Source organism: Pongo pygmaeus, chromosome X (assembly GCF_028885625.2).
Source record: "Pongo pygmaeus isolate AG05252 chromosome X, NHGRI_mPonPyg2-v2.0_pri, whole genome shotgun sequence".
NCBI lineage: Eukaryota > Metazoa > Chordata > Mammalia > Primates > Hominidae > Pongo > Pongo pygmaeus.
The window spans coordinates 160,412,988-160,431,619 of NC_072396.2; the positions used below are offsets into that span (position 1 = coordinate 160,412,988).

The following is an 18,632-nucleotide window of genomic DNA, read 5'->3' on the forward strand; positions in this document are numbered from 1 at the left end:
TTGCATTAATCAAGCTAAAGACTTTTATACTTCTTTACAGTCTGACACAAAAACAGAGTCATAAAGATAAGCCCGAATCATCAAGAAAGTGCACAGTAGTATTTTGCAAACCCAATTTAGGGAATCAGGGAAGAGTAAAATCCACATGGAAAAGGTTTCCCCTGACTTCCCATTCATGATGGTACAGTGAGTTCATGTTATGGAACGCCCACTGCTCCAAACACATGGCAATGATGGGCAAAATATAAAAAGGTAAACTCAAAAAGGCATGGCCAAGACAAAACAAACAAAACAAAACAAAAACAAAAGACAGTTGTCTCCATGTTGAAGTACTATGCTTGTTGCTCTGGAAGCAAACCATGGTAGCCAGAAGCTAAGCTCCTGCAATGTATAGCGGTTCCAAAGTACCCTGAGCAAGATGGAAGACAAAAGCCATACTCACAGATTAAAGCCAAGGACTAGAATGGAGCTACCCACAAACCCACCAACCCCTGACTGTAAGTCTGACAAAAAAGAACTACCGCCAAACTCTGCCAGGGTCTTTGTTTCTGATGAGCTGCAGGCTTAGGGAGGCGAAGATGCAGACATGTTCTGGCCTCGTAACTAAGAGTTGAGCTAATCCACAGCTGAGCTAAGTGAGTGGATTTCCAATATGCCCAAGAGCACCCTGGGGCCAGTGATATGGATATGTTCTATCAAAGGGTTTTGAGCCTAACAACTGACTGGTATTTTGCAAGAGAAAAAAAAGTACTGAATAGGTTAATTCCCTTCCATTCTTGGAAGAGGCAAAATTAGAAATGATGATTTTTTTTTTTTTTTTTTGAGACATGGTCTTGCTCTGTTACCCAGGCTGGATTGCAGTGGCGTGATCATAGCTCACAGTAGCCTTGAACTGCTGGGCTCAAGAGATCCTCCCACCTCAGCTTCCCGAGTAGCTGGGACTGCAGGCACTCATGACTCCACCCAACTAATTTTTCTTTTAATTCCATTTTTTTTTGTAGAAACGGGGTCTCGCTTTGCTGCTCAGGCTGGTTTCAAACTCCTGACCTCAAGCGATCCTCCTGCCTTGGCCTCCGAAAGTGCTGGGATTACAGGCGTGAGCCACGGCACCTGGCCGGATTTTGTTTTTAAGTTTGAAATGCTTTATTTAGAGTTTATTAGCCACTAAATCCTTTTTTTTTTTTTTAAACTTTTAAGTTCAGGGGTACAAGTGCAGGTTTGTTACATAGGTAAACTTGTGTCGTAGGGGATTTGTTGCATAGATTATTTCATCACCCAGGTATTAAGCTTAGTACCCATTAGTTGTTTTTCTTGATCCTCTCCCTCCTCACACCCTCTATCCTCCAAAAAGCCCCAGTGTGTGTTGTTCCCCTCTATGTGTCCATATGTTCTCATCATTTAACTCTCACTTATAAGTGAGAACATGCAGTATTTGGTTTTCTGTTCCTGTGTTGGTCTGCTAAGGATAAGGGCCTCGAGCTCCATCCATGTCCCTGCGAAGGACATTATCTCATTCTTTTTATGGCTGCATAGTATTCCATGGTGTATATGTACCACATTATCTTTCTCCAGTCTGTCACTGTTGGGGATTTAGGCTGATTCCATGTCTTTGCTATTGTGAGTAGTGCTGCAGTGAACATACACATGCATGTGTCTTTGTAACAGAATGATTTTTAGTCCTTTGGGTGTAGACCCAGTAATGGGATTGCTGGGTTGAATGGTATTTCTGTCTTTAGGTCTTTGAGGAATCACCACACTGTCTTCCACAGTGGCTGAACTTGTTTACAATCCCACAAACAGTGTATAAGCATTCCTTTTTCTCCACAGCCTCGCCAGCATCTGTTATTTTTTGACTTTTTAATAATGGCCATTTTGGCTAATATTAGTTGGTATCTCATTGTGGTTTTGATTTGCATTTCTCTAATGATCAGTGATGTTGACCTTTTTTTTTTCATATGATTGTTGGCCACATGTATGTCTCCTTTTGAAAAGTGTCTGTTCATGTCCTTTTCCCACTTTTTTATGGGGTTGTTTGTTTTCCTGTAAATTTGTTTAAGTTCCTTATAGATGCTGGATATTAGACCTTTGTCAGATGCATAGTTTGCAAATATTTTCTCCCATTCTGTAGGTTGTCTGTTTATTCTGTTGATAGTTTCTTTCACTGTGCACAGCTCTTTAGGTTTATTAGACCCCATTTGTCAATTTTTTGCTTTTGTCACAATTGCTTTTGGCATCTTCATCATGAAATCTTTGCTCATGCCTATGCCCTGAATGGTATTGCCTAAGTGGTCCTTCAGAGTTTTCATAGTTGGGGGTTTTACATTTCAGTCTTTAATCCATCTTGAGTTAATCTTTGTATATAGTGTAAGCAAGGGAGCCGGTTTTAATCTTCTGCATATGGCTAGCCAGTTATCCCAGCACCATTTATTGAACCGGGAATCCTTTCCCCATCGCTTGTTTTTGTCAGGTTTGTTGAAGATCAGATAGTTGTAGGTGTGTGGTCTCATTTCTGGGTTCTCTATTCTGTTCCATTTGTCTATGTGTCTGTTCTTGTACCAGTACCGTGCTGTTTGGGTTACTGTAGCCTTGTAGTATAGTTTGAAGTCAGGTAGCATGATGCCTCCAGCTTTGTCCTTTTTGCTTAGGATTGCCTTTGCTATTGAGGCTTTTTTTTTTTTTTTTTTTGGTTCCATATGAATTTTAAAATAGTTTTTTTTTTTTCTTGTTCTGTGAAGACTGTCAATGGTAGTTTCATGGGAATAGCATTGAATCTATAAATTGCTTTGGGCAGTATGCCCATTTTAATACTGATTCTTCCTATCCGTGAGCATGGAATGTTTTTCCATTTTTTTGTGTGTCATCTCCGATTTCTTTGAGCAGTGGTTTGTAGTTCTCCTTGTAGAGATCTTTCACCTCCCTAGTTAGCTGTATTCCTAGGTATTTTATTCTTTTTGTAGCAATTGTGAATGGGAGTTCATTGCTGATTTGGCTCTTGGCTTTACTGTTGCTGGTGTATAGGAATGCTAGTGATTTTTGCACATTGATTCTGTACTCTGAGACTTTGCTGAAGTTGTTTATCAGCTTAAGAAGCCTTTGGGCTGAGACAACGGGGTTTTCTAGATATAGGATCATGTCATCTGCAAGCAGGGATAGGTTGACTTCCTCTCTTCCAACTTGGATGCCCTTTATTTCTTTCTCTTGCCTGATTGCCCTGGCCAGAACTTCCAATACTATGTTGGATAGGAGTGGTGAGAGAGGGCATCCTTGTCTTGTGCCGGTTTTCAAGGGGAATGCTTCCAGCTGTTGTCCATTCAGTATGATGTTGGCTGTGCGTTTGTCACAGATGGCTCTTATTATTTTGAGGCATGGTCCTTCAATACGTAGTTTATTGAGAGTTTTTAACATGAAGGGATGTTGAATTTTATCAAAAGCCTTTTCTGCGTCTATTGAGATAATCATGTGGTTTTTGTCTTTAGTTCTGTTTATGTGATGAGTCACATTTATTGATCTGCCTATGTTGAACCAACCTTGCATCCCGGGGATGAAGCCAACTTGATCGTGGTGGATAAGCTTTTTGATGTGCTGCTGGATTCAGTTTGCCAGCATTTTGTTGAGGATTTTGCATTGATGTTCATGAAGGATACTGGCCTGAAGTTTTCTTTTGTTGTTGTATCTCTGCCAGGTTTTGGTTTCAAGATGATGCTGGCCTCATAGAATGAGTTAGGGAGGAGTCCCTCCTTCTCAATTTCTTGAAATAGTTTCAGTAGGAATGCTACCAGTTCCTCTTTGTACATCTGGTAGAATTCAGCTGTGAATCCATCTGGTCCTGGGATTTTTTTGGTTGGTAGGCTATTTATTACTGCCTCAATTTCCGAACTCATTACTGGTCTGTTCAGGGATTCAGTTTCTTCCTGGTTCAGCCTTGGGGAGGTGTGTGTGTCCAGGAATTTGTCCATTTCTTCTAGACTTCCTAGTTTATGTGCACAGAGGTGTTCACAATATTCTCTGATGGTTGTTTGTATTTCTGTGGGGTCAGTGGTAAATATTCCCCTTATCATTTCTGATTGTGTTTATTCAGATCTTCTCTCTTTCCTTCTTTATTTGTCTAGCTAGTGGTCTGTCTATTTTATTACTTTTTTTCAAAGAACAAAAAACAGCTTCTGGATTCTTTCATTTTTTGAAGGGTTTTTCATGTCTCTGTCTCCTTCAGTTCAGCTCTGATTTTTGTTATTTCTTGTCTTCTGCTAGTTTTGGGATTTGTTTGCTCTCGTTTCTCTAGTTCTTTTAGTAGTGATGTTAGGTTATTAACTTGAGATCTTTCTAACTTTTTGATGTGGGCATTTAGTGCTATAAATTTCCTTCTTAACACTGCCTTTGCTGTATCCCAGAGATTCTGGTACTTTGTGTCTTTGTTCTCATTAGTTTCATAGAACTTCTTGATTTCCGCCTAAATTTCATTGTTTACCCAAAAGTCATTCAGGAGCAGGTTATTCAATTTCCATGTAATTGCATGGTTTTGAGTGAATTTCTTAATCTTGATTTCAAATTTGATTCTTCTGTGGCCCAAGAGACTGTTTGTCATGATTTCAGTTCTTTTGCATTTGTTGAGGAGTGTTTTACTTCTGATTATGTGGTCGATTTTAGAGTAAGTGCCACGCGGTGATCAGAAGAATGTATATTCTGTTGTTTTGGGGTGGAGAGTTCTGTAGATATCCACCAGGTCCATTTGATCCAGTGCTGAGTTCAGGTCCTGAATATCTTTGTTAATTGTCTGTCTCAATGATCTGTCTAATATTGTCAGTGGGGTGTTAAAAAGTCTCCCACTATCATTGTGTGGCAGTCTAAGTCTCTGTGAAGGCCTCTAAGAACTTGCTTTATAAATCTGGGTGCTCCTGTGTTGGGTCCATATGTATTTAGGATAGTTAGATTTTCTTGTTGAATTGAACCATTTACCATTATGTAATGCCCTTCTTTGTGTTTTTTGACCTTTGTTGATTTAAAGTCTGTTTTGTCAGAAACTAGGATTGCAACTGCTGCTTTTTTATGTTTTCCGTTTGCTTGGTAGATTTTCATCCATCTTTTTATTTTGAGCCTATGTGTGTCATTGCATGTGAGATGGTTCTCTTGAAGACAGCATACCATTGGATCTTAGTTCCTTATCCAGCTTGCTACTCTGTGTCTTTTAATTGGGGCATTTAGCCCATTTACATTTAAGGTTAGTATTGGTATGTTTGGATTTGATCCTTTCATCATGATGCTAGCTGGTTATTTTGCAGACTTGCTTACATGTTTGCTCTGTAGTGTCACTGGTCTGAGTACTTCAGTGTGTTTTTGGAGTGGCTGGTAACCGTCTTTCCTTTCTACATTTAGTGCTTCCTTCAGGAGCTCTTGTAGGGCAGGCCTGGTGGTAACAAATTCCCTCAACATTTGCTTGTCTGAAAATGATCTTATTTCTTCTTCACTTATGAAGCTTACTTTGGCCAGATATGAAATTCTGGGTTGGAGTTTCTTTAAGAATGTTGAGTATTGACCCCCAATCTCTTCTGGCTTGTAGGTTTTCCCCTGAGACATCCACTGTTAGTCTGAAGGGCTTCCCTTTGTAGGTGACCTGGCCTTTCTCTCTAGCTGCCTTTAACATTTTTTCTTTCGTTTCAACCTTGGAGAATCTGATGATTATGTGTGTTGGGGATGTTCCTTTCGTGGAGTATCTTCCTGGAGTTCTCTGGATTTCCTGAATTTGAATGTTGGCCTCTCTAGCTAGGTTAGGGAATTTCTCATAGATTATATCCTGAAATATGTTTTCCAAATTGGTTCCGTTTTCCCCATCTCTTTCAGGGACACCAATCAGTCTTAGATTCACTCTCTTTACATGATCCCGTATTTCTCGGAGGTTTTCTTCATTGCTTTTCATTCTTTTTTCTCTATTCTTGTCTTCCAGTCTTATTTCAGAAAGCCAGTCTTCAAGCTCTGAAATTCTTTCCTCCGCTTTGTCTATTCTGCTATTAGTACTTGTGATTGCATTATGAAATTCTTGTAGTGTGTTTTTTCAGTTCGGTCAGGTTGGTTACATTCTTCTCTATATGGGCTATTTTGTCTGTCAGCTCCTGCAATGTTTTATCATGATTTTTAGCTTGCTTGCATTGGGTTACAATGTACTCTTTTAACTCAGTGAAGTTCATTCCTATCCATATTCTGAATTCTACTTATGTTATTTCAGCCGTCTCAGCCTCAGCCCAATTCCGAACCCTTGCTAGAGAGGTGATGCAGTCATTTGAAGGAAAGAGGGCACTCTGGCTTCTTGAGTTTTCAGCGTTCTTGCACTGATTCTTTCTCATCTTTGTGGGCTTATCTACCTTCAGTCTTTGAGGTTGCTGACCTTTGGATTTTTTTTTTTTCTTTTAACAGTCTGGCCATGTTTCTGTAGGGCTGCAGTACTTTGCTGGGCTTCTTCTCCAGTTCCTAGTCGCCTTGGATTTTCCAGTATCTGGAGCTATCACCAGTGAAGGCTGTGAAACAGCAAAGATGTCAGCCTGCCTCTTCCTCTGGGAGCTCTGGCCCGGCGAGGTACAGACCTGTTGCCAGCCCAAACGCGCCTGCAGGACAAGGCTGGAGACCCTGGTTGGGAGGTCTCACCCAATCAGGAGGAATGGGATCAGGGAACTGCTTAAAGAAGCAGTCTGTCCATGCTTTCACAGATCAGCTGTGCTGTGCTGGGGCACTGCTTCCACCCCTGGTTGGTGTGGGCTCTCCAAAGCCTGGAGGCCGGAACAGCTAAGTCGCCCAAACAGCAAAGATGGTGGTCCCTCCCTCCCTCCTGGAGCTCTGTCCCAGGGAGAATTCAAATCTCTGTCAGCCAGAGAACACCAGTGGTTGCTGGAGGCCTTGGTTGAAAAGTCCCATCCAGTGAGGAGGAACAGATTGGGCACCTGCTTAAAGAAGCAGTCTGGCCATGCTTCTGAAGAGCAGCTGTGCTGTGCTGTTCTGGGGTGCCACTTCTGGGAGCTCTGTCCCAGAGAGCAGCCTGCCCCTCCCCCTGGGACCTCCGTCGCAGGTAGGTGCAACACTGCTGCTGGTGGCTGGCTGGAATTCCAAACCAGCGGGTCTTATCCTGTGAGGTGCAGTGGAAGTGGGGCCCGCAGATCATTGCTGCTTGGCCCCCTGGATTCAGCCTCTTTCCTAGGGGTATGTGCAGGGGTCTAATCTCCTGCTTTGCAGGAGTTGCAGTTACTTTTGCTGGGAAACCCAGGGCTGGAGTATGTAAAGCTGCTGGGTCTCTGCACGTGCTCAAGCGGCTGCTCTGCTGAGACTCCATGTATCTCTGTGTGTCAGACTGAAGGCCCTGGTGGAGTGGGTTCACCAGAGGATCTCCTGACCCAAAGGTTGCAAGGATCCATGGGAGAAGCGCGGTTTCCCAGGATCGCACATTCACTTACTACTTGCCTGAGTGGGGGAGGTTCCTCTGTCTCCATGTTGCTCCTGGGTGGGCTGTCATCCTGCCTTGCTTTTCTTCATTCTCTGTGGATCGAGTTGTTTCCTTGATTAGACCCAATGCGGGTACCTGGATGTTTCAGTTGAAGGCGCTGTATTTACTCGCCCCTTTCTTTCCTCTCCATGAGAACCACTCACCCTAGCTGCTTCTAGTCAGCCATCTTGGCCACTCCCTCCCTGCCCCCCACCTTTTTTTTTTAAATGCTTGAAAACTATTTGCAAAAGAAACCTAGAGATTCTCATGGTTCTTTTAAGATCTTGTTGGATGGACTGTGAAAGTGGGATTATTGTCTATGAATGGTCAGCTAGACTGTGTGTGTGTGGAAAGGGTGAGGGAATTAACATTTATTGAGCAAAAGGGCATGCTAGTTAAAATCACTGTCTCTGGGGACAGATTTTTCTGGGTTTTAATCCAAACTCTGACACGTATTAGCCGTGTGACCTCTATTTTTCATTTGTAAAATGGAGATGGGATTGTTGCGGGGATTAAAAGCACTTAGAACAGTCCAGGATATAGAAAGCACTGTGTAAGAGTTGGCTGTCATATATTAGTCATCAGTCATTATACTTAATAATCACAAAATTGTTAGAAAATCCTGTGAGGTAGGTATTTTCCTTACCATACCCACATGAGAAAACTTAAGCAAGGAGAAGTCAAACAAAGTTACCAAAGTCACACAATTACAGAGTGACAGAGCCTTTAGACGCTGCCTAGTCCAAGGCTTTCATTTCACAGAAGAAAAAATTGAAATTCAAAATAGGAGCGGGACATGCCTCAAGTCATTTAGTCAGCCAGTGACAGAACTGGGCCTAGAACTCAGCAGCAGGACTCTTCCTGTCAGTAGTTCTCAAACTTTGTCATGTGTTAGAATCCTGTGGAGGACTTGCTAAAACAAACTGCTGGTACCCAAGCCTAGAGTTTCTTACTTAGTAGGCGTGGGGTGGGCCTTGAAAATTTGCATTTCTAAGGAGTTCTCAAATGATGCCACTGCTGGTGGTCTGGGGACCCTACTTTGGGAACCACCACAACACAGCATAATTCATACATCTTTTGTTCTTTTCATCATGGACTACACAGTCTGTGACCTACAAACACTTTCAAAGAGATGGGACCCAGTGATGAAAACCAAAGAAAATTACATATCTAGCAGCAAGAAGGCACAGTGACTGACCAACAGTCCTGGTTTGTGTGTGACTCTCCTCGTTTTAAAATGGAAAGTCCTGTAGTTCTGGGCACAAGAGGATGGTTGGTCACTGTAGATGAAAGCAAACAAAAGTCAGTGTCAGCTAAATGCCAAACGAAAAAGGACATACATACAGAGAATGTGGTAACTTCTGGTGAATTTGTTTGAAAAGGACTCATTCATTTATTCTTCCAACACATCTGTATTATAAAACTACTATCCATAAAGCACTGTGTTAGGTGCTGTGTTCCTGACCCTACAGATCCCATTCCACCATAGCAAAAGGTAAAAGTGACTCTACAGTGAGCTCGGTAGACATAGACCCATGCTTATATACTCAGGGACACCTGGAAGAGATGTAAAAACAGAAACATCTCACATAGGAAGTTTTCAATGCATCGTGATCAAGACTCAAATAATTCCCTTCTCTTTTTCTTCAATGTACTTAAAGGGAGTACATTGTTGAGAAGGACCGGTTGCAAATTTCCAAAAAGGAGAGTAAAATAATTAATGAGTCAAGGTCTCAGGAGAGACAGAAGGTAAGGGAAGTCCTTCAGTAAGTGGGGAAATTGATTTGTTTTGTGTCCTCATCTTTCCAGGGCCATGAGCATGTCCTTTGCTGGCCATAAATCAATGCTGATGACCTCAGTTATAGTGTAATCTTCAAGGCTAATTTACGCAAAACTTCAAAAATGGTAAACATCCTCATGAAGACTAATGATGACATATTTTAGGAGTGCATAATAGTAGGTATAGAGAAAAAAACTGCAGGGTAAAATGTTATTTCTGTTCTTATTGCTAAAGGTCATACTCCTTAAGAACCAAAGTTAATTATCAGTCCTTTGACCTAAGAGGAAAACAAATTTCATGGACTCCCCTAAAGATTCCTATATAGTACAAATAAAATGCCAAAATATTTTGGAACACATTTTGCAGCACTGGATAGGTCAATAAAATAATGTGTAAATTGCCAAATGTGATCAAGGAACTCCCTGCAAACATCAGATTAGGCTCTATTCTCTATCTGAATACTGACTTTGCTTTGCTTTGTAACTCCTATCTATCTTCACTAATAATGCCTTTTCCCCCATCTGGTGTGCATTCTAGCCTATATTCCCTTTCATCATTCTACAGTGGTCAATGTGGTTATTGTACAGCTTCACTTTCAATGAAAGCTGAGGGAAAAGAAGCCTTATACCCTGTGCCCCGCCCAATACATAAAAGAAGCCATTTAAAAAAATAAAAGCAGCAAGCTACTAAATTTGACTCATTCAAATCTTGGCAATTAACATGTATAGTATGTTATGAGAGAGAGAGAGAGAGAAAATTAGCAGAAATGGAGGAAAACATATTACATCCTAAATACCACCAAATTGCCAAAATACACATTTGGGTAGTCATCTCCAGAGAACTCTCTGGAGGCACAGCATCTATCATGCTGATTTCCCTGAACAATATTACAGAATAGCCCTGTGTACTTTCTCTTGGTGTGTGTGGGGGGGGGGAGTTGTAAAGAATTGTCATATGGAACCTCACAAGTCTCTAAAACCTTTCTGCAATTATCCCTCATAGGATTACCACACTGATGAGTTTGTTCAACAGGCGCTGTTGTGACTTCCTAATTTAACTCCTATAGAGATGATTTGTGTGGAAGATAAAACACTATATTTGAACTCAATTCCCACCTTATCCCTGAGCTTATGCTACCAAGCAATTCTTACAATCTTTGGAGTTCTATTAGACTATAGAGAAAAATCTAGGGTTTCAGCTAAACCCTTTAATCCACAGGCCTAGGTAAAGGACTGTCTCAAGGTAGTCGCTAGCCCATGGGTTCTCAAAGTATGGTCTGAAGACCCCTGGAGGAGTCCCTGAGACCCTTTTACTGGGTCTGCAGATTAAAAATTATTTTGTATAATAACACCAAGATGAGTTACATTCAATTAGGCATTTTTCTTTTGAAATTAAGCAGACTTTTGGAAAGTAAGATGTGGATAGCCCTGTAGTAGGCTAAGTGGAAGTTACAAAGGCAACAGTAGCTTTTTTTCCCCCTCTCGTTATCTCATGAGGATACAGAGGACTTTTCCAGAGGCCACATGACATATGGTTATGTCATCTCTCTGATAGCTGAGGGATGTGTGCTTCTGTGTTCTTCTTGAGTTTTAAATATTTCTCAATCTTAATACCTAAAATAATTAGTATCAATAGACAGAACCCACACCCAAGAACTCTTTGGGGCCTTCAATAACTTTTAAGAGTGTTAAGGTGTCCTAAGACCAAAAATTTTGCAAATTGTTGCTTTGTCAGGATTTTTGTTATTTCTAGAATGCATTTCTTTCTAACTGATCTACGTGGGAAAAAAATCATTACCTCATGGCAATTATTGCTTTCCTATCAATATGGAGATTATATTTCTGAAGGAGACTGACCAAAATTATATTAAAAGGTTTAAATAAAACAAGTGGATCCATGTTGTAACATGAGGAAGAGAGCTGCCCCACTAGATGTCTGACGTTAGATAACTCAGAGTCCCCCCTCTCTAACAAGTCTCCCTTACTAGAGAAACGGACAGATTCTGTTTTGTGGGATGGATTAAGGAGACAATCTGAAGTAGAGTTTGACACAATATTATTCTGCCCATATGAAATTCTGGTAGCCAGGGTGCCAGGTGTATTCATAATCCCGATGCTGTCAATTTTAAGCCTGAAGCCCCAAGAGGCGAGCAGTGTTTAATACATCATCTCTTGTTAAATAGCAGCCACAGAGTTGGCGGTAGCCAGTGAAGCATTCCCTGCCATGTAGGACACGCCAGTTGTCTATAAATAGGACCTGTGAGTGGGCCAAAAAAAAAAAAAAGAGAGAGAGAGAAAACACTGTCAGAAGAAGGACAGACCAAAGGAACCCTAAGTCAGAAGAGATCATTTAAAAGATAACCTTTAGGTTGTTCTCTGGCTACATTAAATGAGGTATTTTTCTTTTGAAATTAAACAAACTTTTGGAAACTAAGATGTGTATAGCCCTGTAGTAGGCTAAGTGGAAGTTACAGAGGCAACAGTAGGTAATGGGCCCTGCACTGGAGGAGCTTCTGTTTCTCAAGTAATTGTTCTCTTATCAAAGCAAATCAGATAATTGGTTTCTTTCTTTTTCTTTTTCTTTAATTCTTATTCTGCCCTTTCTCAAAGGGTTAAATTATCTCATGACATTTTATGCTAAGCTGAAGGTATTTTTCATCCAGAGGAAATACCAAAAATAAAAACTATGGAATCATGAAGCTGGAAGGACCCTTGGGGGTCATCTAGTTAAACCCCTTCATCATACAAATAGAGTCACTGATGCCTTAGAGATGGGATGAGGCTTGCTTCCAGGGCATTCAGTGAGTGGGCGGCAGGACCATAACCAAAACCAAGGACTCTTTTCTCTTTTTCCTTTGCAACATTGTGACTCACATATTAAGTAAGTACCCGTTCTTCACTGCTTCAGTATTACAAGCTTGCTTGACATCTTTAGAGATTAGGACCCACCCTGCCAGGCTTTAGTTTGACCCAAAACTCATTCTCAGGTCTTCTCAACTCTATCGTTAGCGTCCGGTGTGCTGTATACCAGCGATGGACGACATCATAAGGAACGGTATTGATGACAGCCCGGTCATAGTTGTTGTACCTAACATGGAATCATGAGAAGAAAGATCTCAAACACATGTTAAAGACATCTTTTGTTTATTGAACAATTTTATATAAGGCTTCCCTTATGTTCAATACTTGTCCCAGAGATGAAGTGACGATAAGTCAGTATTCTCTCAGGAATATCACATTGGAGTGAGGAGTTCCACTGCCTGCTGACCGTGTTTTGTTTTTCTTTGAATAATCTAAGGATACGGGATAGAAGTTAAGTTCCAGCTGGTTTCCCTCATCTTATGATATGATATTTTAAGTCTTTACTGGCCAAAGTTCATGGAAGCACTGGGGAAAGCGCTGAGCTTTCTCCTCACCAAGCTGAGGTGGGGTGGACAAGAGAGGTTGTACTAACAAAGCTTTCCTTTTAACAGGATGACTTACAACTTCTCAAGTGTCTCCCTTTGTGGGAGGAATCCCAGCTATAGCCTAGTGGACCATTCACCCAGGGATCTTCAATCATTCATTCAACCCTAACATTTATATGCGCACCGGCTACATGCTAGGCAGTGCGTCAGGCATTAAAGATACAGGGACGAATACAGCAGACACGACCTCAGTCTTTGGAGAGTTTACCTTCTATTGAGGAAGATAGATGATAAACAAGTAATAAATACATAAACAAAGTAATTTCAGCTAGTTATAAATGCTATGAAAAAATAATAGTGTTATATAATAAAGAGTGACTGGGGAATCTATTTCACATGGAGTGTTAAGTGAAGGACTTTTTGAAGAAGCGACATTTGAGCTGTTACCTGTATGATACGAGACCAACAATGTAACAAGCTGAGGGGAGAGCATTCCAGGCAAAGGGAAAAGCAAAAACACAGCCTTGGGGTGGAATGGAGTTTTATTCTGTTTGCAGACCAGTAAGAAGGTCATGTGGCTGGAGCTGAGTAAGCAAGGGGAATAATGGTGGGAGAAATTACGCGGAGGAGGTAGCCAGGGGCTAGATCATGTATATATTGCCATGCAGGCCATGGTAAGGACTTTGGATTGTATTCTGAGTACCATGGGAAGCCACTGAAAAACCTTTGCCTAAGATAATGGGTTTCTGTTTTGCCTAAAGCAAATTAACTTTTTACTGAAGTATAGTATACATTACGGAAAAAGTACACAAATCGTAAGCTTGATGAATTTTCATGATGTAATCGCATCCATATCACTAGCACCCAGGTCAATAAACAGATCATTACCAGAACCCCAGAACCCTCCCTTATGCCCCTTTCCAGTAACGCCCATCCCCCAACCCACGGGTAACTACCATCCTGACTTCTATCACCAAAGATTAGTTTTGCCTGTTTATATAAAACTTTATATAATTGCAGTCACAATATGTATTCATTTGTGTCTGGCTTCTTTCATTTACTATTATGTTTAGGAGTTTCATCATTGCTTAGCAATAGTTTATTGGTGCTATATGGAAGTTGATTGCTTGATCACACCACAGTTTATCCATTCTACTGTTGATGGACATATGAGTAATTGCCGGTTGGGACTACTACAAACAGTGCTGTTATGAACATTCTATTACATGTCTTTTGGTGAACAAATATATTCACTCCTGTTTGAAATAAACTTAAGAATGGAACTTATGGATCATAAGGTATGTGTATGCTCAGATTTACTAGATACTGCCAAAGATATTCTTTCCAAAGATAAATTAACATCCAATGGTGCCATTTTTGGACACCTCAGGCAATATTCCTTAGTGTTAGATAGTACATGGCACAATCAGAGCCAACATTCTTAGTTTTGTTGCATATAAAATGAGCATAATAACATCTGCTTAGCTGATCTCACAGGGCTACTGCAAGAATCAAATGAAAAAATAGGCCGGGCGCGATGGCTCACGCCTGTAATCCCAGCACTTTGGGAGGCCAAAGCGGGCAGATCACCTGAGGTCAGGAGTTCGAGACCAGCCTGGCCAACATGGCGAAACCCCATCTCTACTAAAAATACAAACAAAACAAAACAACAAAAAAAGTAGCCAGGCGCGGTGGCACACGCCTGTAGTCCCAGCTACTTGGGAGACTGAGGCAGGAGAATCACTTGAACCTGGGTGGCGGAGGCTGCAGTGAGCCAAGATCGCGCCACTGCACTCCAGCCTGGGCGACAGAGTGAGACTCTGTCTCAAAGGAAAAAAAAAAAAAAAAAAAAAGAAAGAAAGAAAAAGAATATAATAGTCCATCCTCCCAGGCTTCAAGGAGCCATGCCTGGAGGGAGAGTGGAGTGAGGAAGCACAGTCTTCACCAGGCTATTGACACCCATTGTCATTTCCAGAAACTTCTAGTGCTGGGTTAGGCATTTGCGAAAATATTATTTAATTTACTTATTTCATCATCCCAGAAGGAAAGGTGTTATTAACCTCCTTTTACATTTAAGGCAACTGAAACTTAGAGACCTGCCACAGAGTTCATACGTAGCAGAGAGGTTTTGAAATCAGGTGTCCTTAATTCTTTAACTCATTGTTTACACCAGAGAACAGAAAAATGATCGTAATTCCTGTGTACGCTTGTTCATGAGAGCAACATTTTTACAGATCACACTTGTAATCTTTTGACTTCAAACTGAGATTTGCAGTTTAGAAATGTTTCCATATACACTATCTCATTGACCCTCTGTATGATAACCACGTGAGGTAAGTAGTACAGCTGTTATTATCTTACTTTATAGATAAGGAAAAATAATGATAAGACCTTGTGATTTGTCCAAGCTTATATGGAATTTGGTATTCACTGTTTATATTAGATGGTGGTGTTTTCTAAAGCCAACAGAGAAAGTAGCAGGAAAAGTCTATTACACATAAGCAAAATGGTTGCGCAATACTTTGGATTAGAAAAAGACTATTTCTGGACTTTGGCACAAAGTGATGCCATCGTATTATTGTGCAGTTTTTCCTTTTTTTCCTGCTTTGATATGAAGCAAGAGAGACCTGGGACCTGGGAGTAGGGGAAAGCAAATAAAGCAGGCATTTATCTGACAAGAAAAGCTAGGAAGATTTAACAAAGTTATCCTTCTTCTTAGTTGACAGACAAGTATTTCCCAAGAGAGCTCCATAATTGAGCGGACGATGCATTTGATGGATTTGTGTATTGTGGTGTAAGTGAAAGCTGATGGGCTTTCAGACAGGTAGATAAATAGGCTTTCAGATAGATCACCATTACAATCTCAGTTCAGGTGTGTGACCTTGGAGGAGCTATAGAAATTATAAAAATGCTAGAAGAAAACCTCGGGATGACTCTCCAGGATAATGCTCTGGGAAAAGATTTTATTGCTCTGGGAAAAGATTTTATTCCCCAAAAGCACAGGAAACAAAACCCAGAAACAGACAAACGAGACTGGATTAAACTAAAGAATTTCTGTGAGGCAAGGGAAACCATCAACAGAGTGAAGAAACAACCCACAGTGTGGGAATATGGCCATTGTAGAATGGCTGTTATTACAAAGACCAAAAATAACAGATGTTGGCAAGTATGTGGAGAGAAAAGAACTCTTATACATTCAATAAACGGTGCTGGGAAAACTGGATGTCCACATGCAGAAGAATGAAATTAGACCCTTTTCTTACAACATATACAAAAATCAACTAAAAATGGATTAAACACTTACATGTAAGACCTGACACCATAAATCTACTAGACGAAAACATATGGTATAACTCTATGATATTGGTCTATACAATTACTTTTTGGATATGATCCAAAAGTATAAGCAACAGAAGAAAAACTAGGTAAATGAAATTACATCAAACTGAAAAGCTTCTGCACAGCAAAGGAAACAAAAGAATGAAGAGACAACCTGTAGAATGGGAGAAAGTATTTGCAAACTATACATCTGATAAGGGGTTAATATCTAAAATATTTGAGGAACTCAAACAACTCAATAGTAAGAAAACAAATAACCTGATTTAAAAATGGGCAAAGGATCTGGATAGACATTTCTCAAAAGAAGACATACAAATGGCCAAGAGGTATATGAAAAAGTGCTCAACATCACTAATAATCAGATAAATTCAAATTAAAACCACCACAGGATATCATCTCATACTCCTTAGGATGGCTGTTATTAAAAAGACAAAAGATAACAATGTTGATGAGGATGTGGAGATAAGTGAACCCTTGCACACTGTTGGTGGGAATGTGAATTAGTACAGCCATTATGGAAAACAATATGGAGGTTTCTAAGAAAAGCTAAAAGTAGAACTACTACATCATCCAGCAATCTCACCACTGGGTATATACCCAAAGGAAATGAAATCAGTATGTCCGAGAGATATCCTCCATGTTCTTTGCAGAAATATTCACAATAGCCAAGATATAAAATCAATCTAGGCAGAATACATGGGAGTGTATATAGAGAAAATGTGGTATGTATAAAAAGTGGAATACTATTCATCCTTGAAAAAGAAGAAAGTCCTGTCATTTGTGACAACATGGATGAACCTGGAAAACATTAAGTGAAAATAAGCCAGGCACAGAAATATCAATACTGCATGATCTCACTCATATGTGTAATATTAAAAAAAGTTGACATCATAGAAATAGAGAGCAGAATGGTGGGTACTAGAGGCTGGTGGGTTGTGGAGTAGTGGTTGGGTGGTTGGGGATATGTTGCTCAAAGGATACATAATTTTAGATCAGAGGAATAAGTTCAAGTGATCTATTTTTCCACATGGTGACTGTAGTTAATAACAATGTAATGTAACTTGAAAATTTCTAAGAAATAATCAATCGACGGAGTGAAGAGATAACTCACAGAATGTGAGAAAATGTTTGCAAACTGTGCATCTACAAGAGATTAATACCCGGAGTATATAAGGAACTCAAACTCAATAACCAAAAAAGACATATTCCCTTAAAAATGGACAAAAGTTCTGAATAGACATTTCTCCAAAGAAGGCAGACAAATGGCAAATGGATATATTTTTAAATGCTCCACATCACTAATCATTAGGGAAATGCAAATCAAAACCACAATATCACCTCACCCCAGTTACAATGGCTATCATTAAAAAGACAAAAAAATAGGCTGAAAGTAAGGATGGTTAGTATGTACAAACACAGAGAGAATGAATAAGATCTAGTATTTGGCAGCACAATAGGGCAACTATAGTTAACAATAACTTATTGTATATTTAAAAATAACTAAGAGAGTAGAACTGGAGTGTTCCTAACACAAAGAAATAATAAAGGCTTGAAATGATAGATACCTCAATTATCCTGATTTGATCATTACATATTGTATGCCTGTATCAAAACATCACATGCACTCCATAAATATATACAACTATTATTTACCCATAATAATTTAAAAAATTAAAATTTAATTTAATAACATAAAATATAATAAAGTGATCTTAAAAGAAATTTGCCCGTGGTTAGATATTACTTATTTGTTACACATTAATTGATGATTTCTATTATAATTTCATAGTACTTAGAATATATATATATATTAGAAAATATCATCTATAGGATTTTTGCCTTCATGAGGGTAATGATACTTTAAGCCTAAAATATTAGAATTTTCAATAATTTTCTCTAGTGTTTGGAAATTATTTTAATCCTCTGTTTAGTGCTCAAAAATGCTGTTCATTTGTGACTGATTAGTCAAACTTTCTAATAAAGTGATTTTACACTCTTTATGTTAAAGAAACAACAAATGCCAGTGAAGATGTGTAGAAAGGGGAAATCCTAAACATTGTTGATGGGAATGTAAACTAGTACAGGCAATATGGACAACAGTACTGAGGTTCCTCAAAAAATTAAAAATAGAACTAGCATATGATCCAAAGAACTCACTACTGGATATATTAAAAGGAAATGAAATCAGTATGTTGGAGAGATACCTGCACTCTCATTGTGATGGTTCAATTTACGGGTCAGCTTGACTGGATTGAGGGATGCCAAGATGGCTGTTGAAACATTGTTCCCTGGATGTGTCTGTGAGGGTGTTTCCAGGGGAGCTTGGTGTGTGAGACAGTGGACTGCAACAGGTAAGATCCACTTGCAATGTGGGCGTGCACTGTCCTATTAGCTGGGAGCCTGGTTGGGACAAATAGACAGAAGAGGAGGAATTCTCTCTCTCTGCTCATTCTATCTCCCTTCTGGAGCTAGATGCCTTTCCTCCTCCTGTCCTTGGACATCAGACTCCAGTTTCTTCCACTTTTGGACTCTGGGACTTGCATCCACAGCCTCCTGTGGGCTCTTAGGCCTTTGGCCTCAGACTGGGGTCTGTACTCTCAGCTTCCCTAGTTCTGAGGCTTCCAGACTTGGAGTGAATCATGCTA

General features: G+C 40.0%; 1 protein-coding gene across 7 annotated transcripts in view; it reads right to left on the minus strand.

Moving 5' to 3' along the window:
- TMLHE (trimethyllysine hydroxylase, epsilon) overlaps positions 1-18,632 on the minus strand; it is a 121,020-nt gene continuing 102,388 nt past the window's right edge. For 4 of the 7 annotated variants that reach the window (XM_054472012.2, XM_054472014.2, XM_063660013.1 and 1 more), the window contains 2 exons: positions 12,191-12,329; positions 1-11,498 (listed from right to left, as the gene is read on the minus strand). In XM_054472012.2, coding sequence (XP_054327987.1) covers positions 11,367-11,498; positions 12,191-12,329 — 271 coding nt within the window. In that variant the 3' untranslated portion in view covers positions 1-11,366. Of the gene's footprint in view, positions 11,499-12,115; positions 12,330-18,632 lie in introns of all 7 variants that reach the window. The other 3 variants (XR_010125340.1, XR_010125341.1, XM_063660015.1) reach the window with 3 other exon arrangements.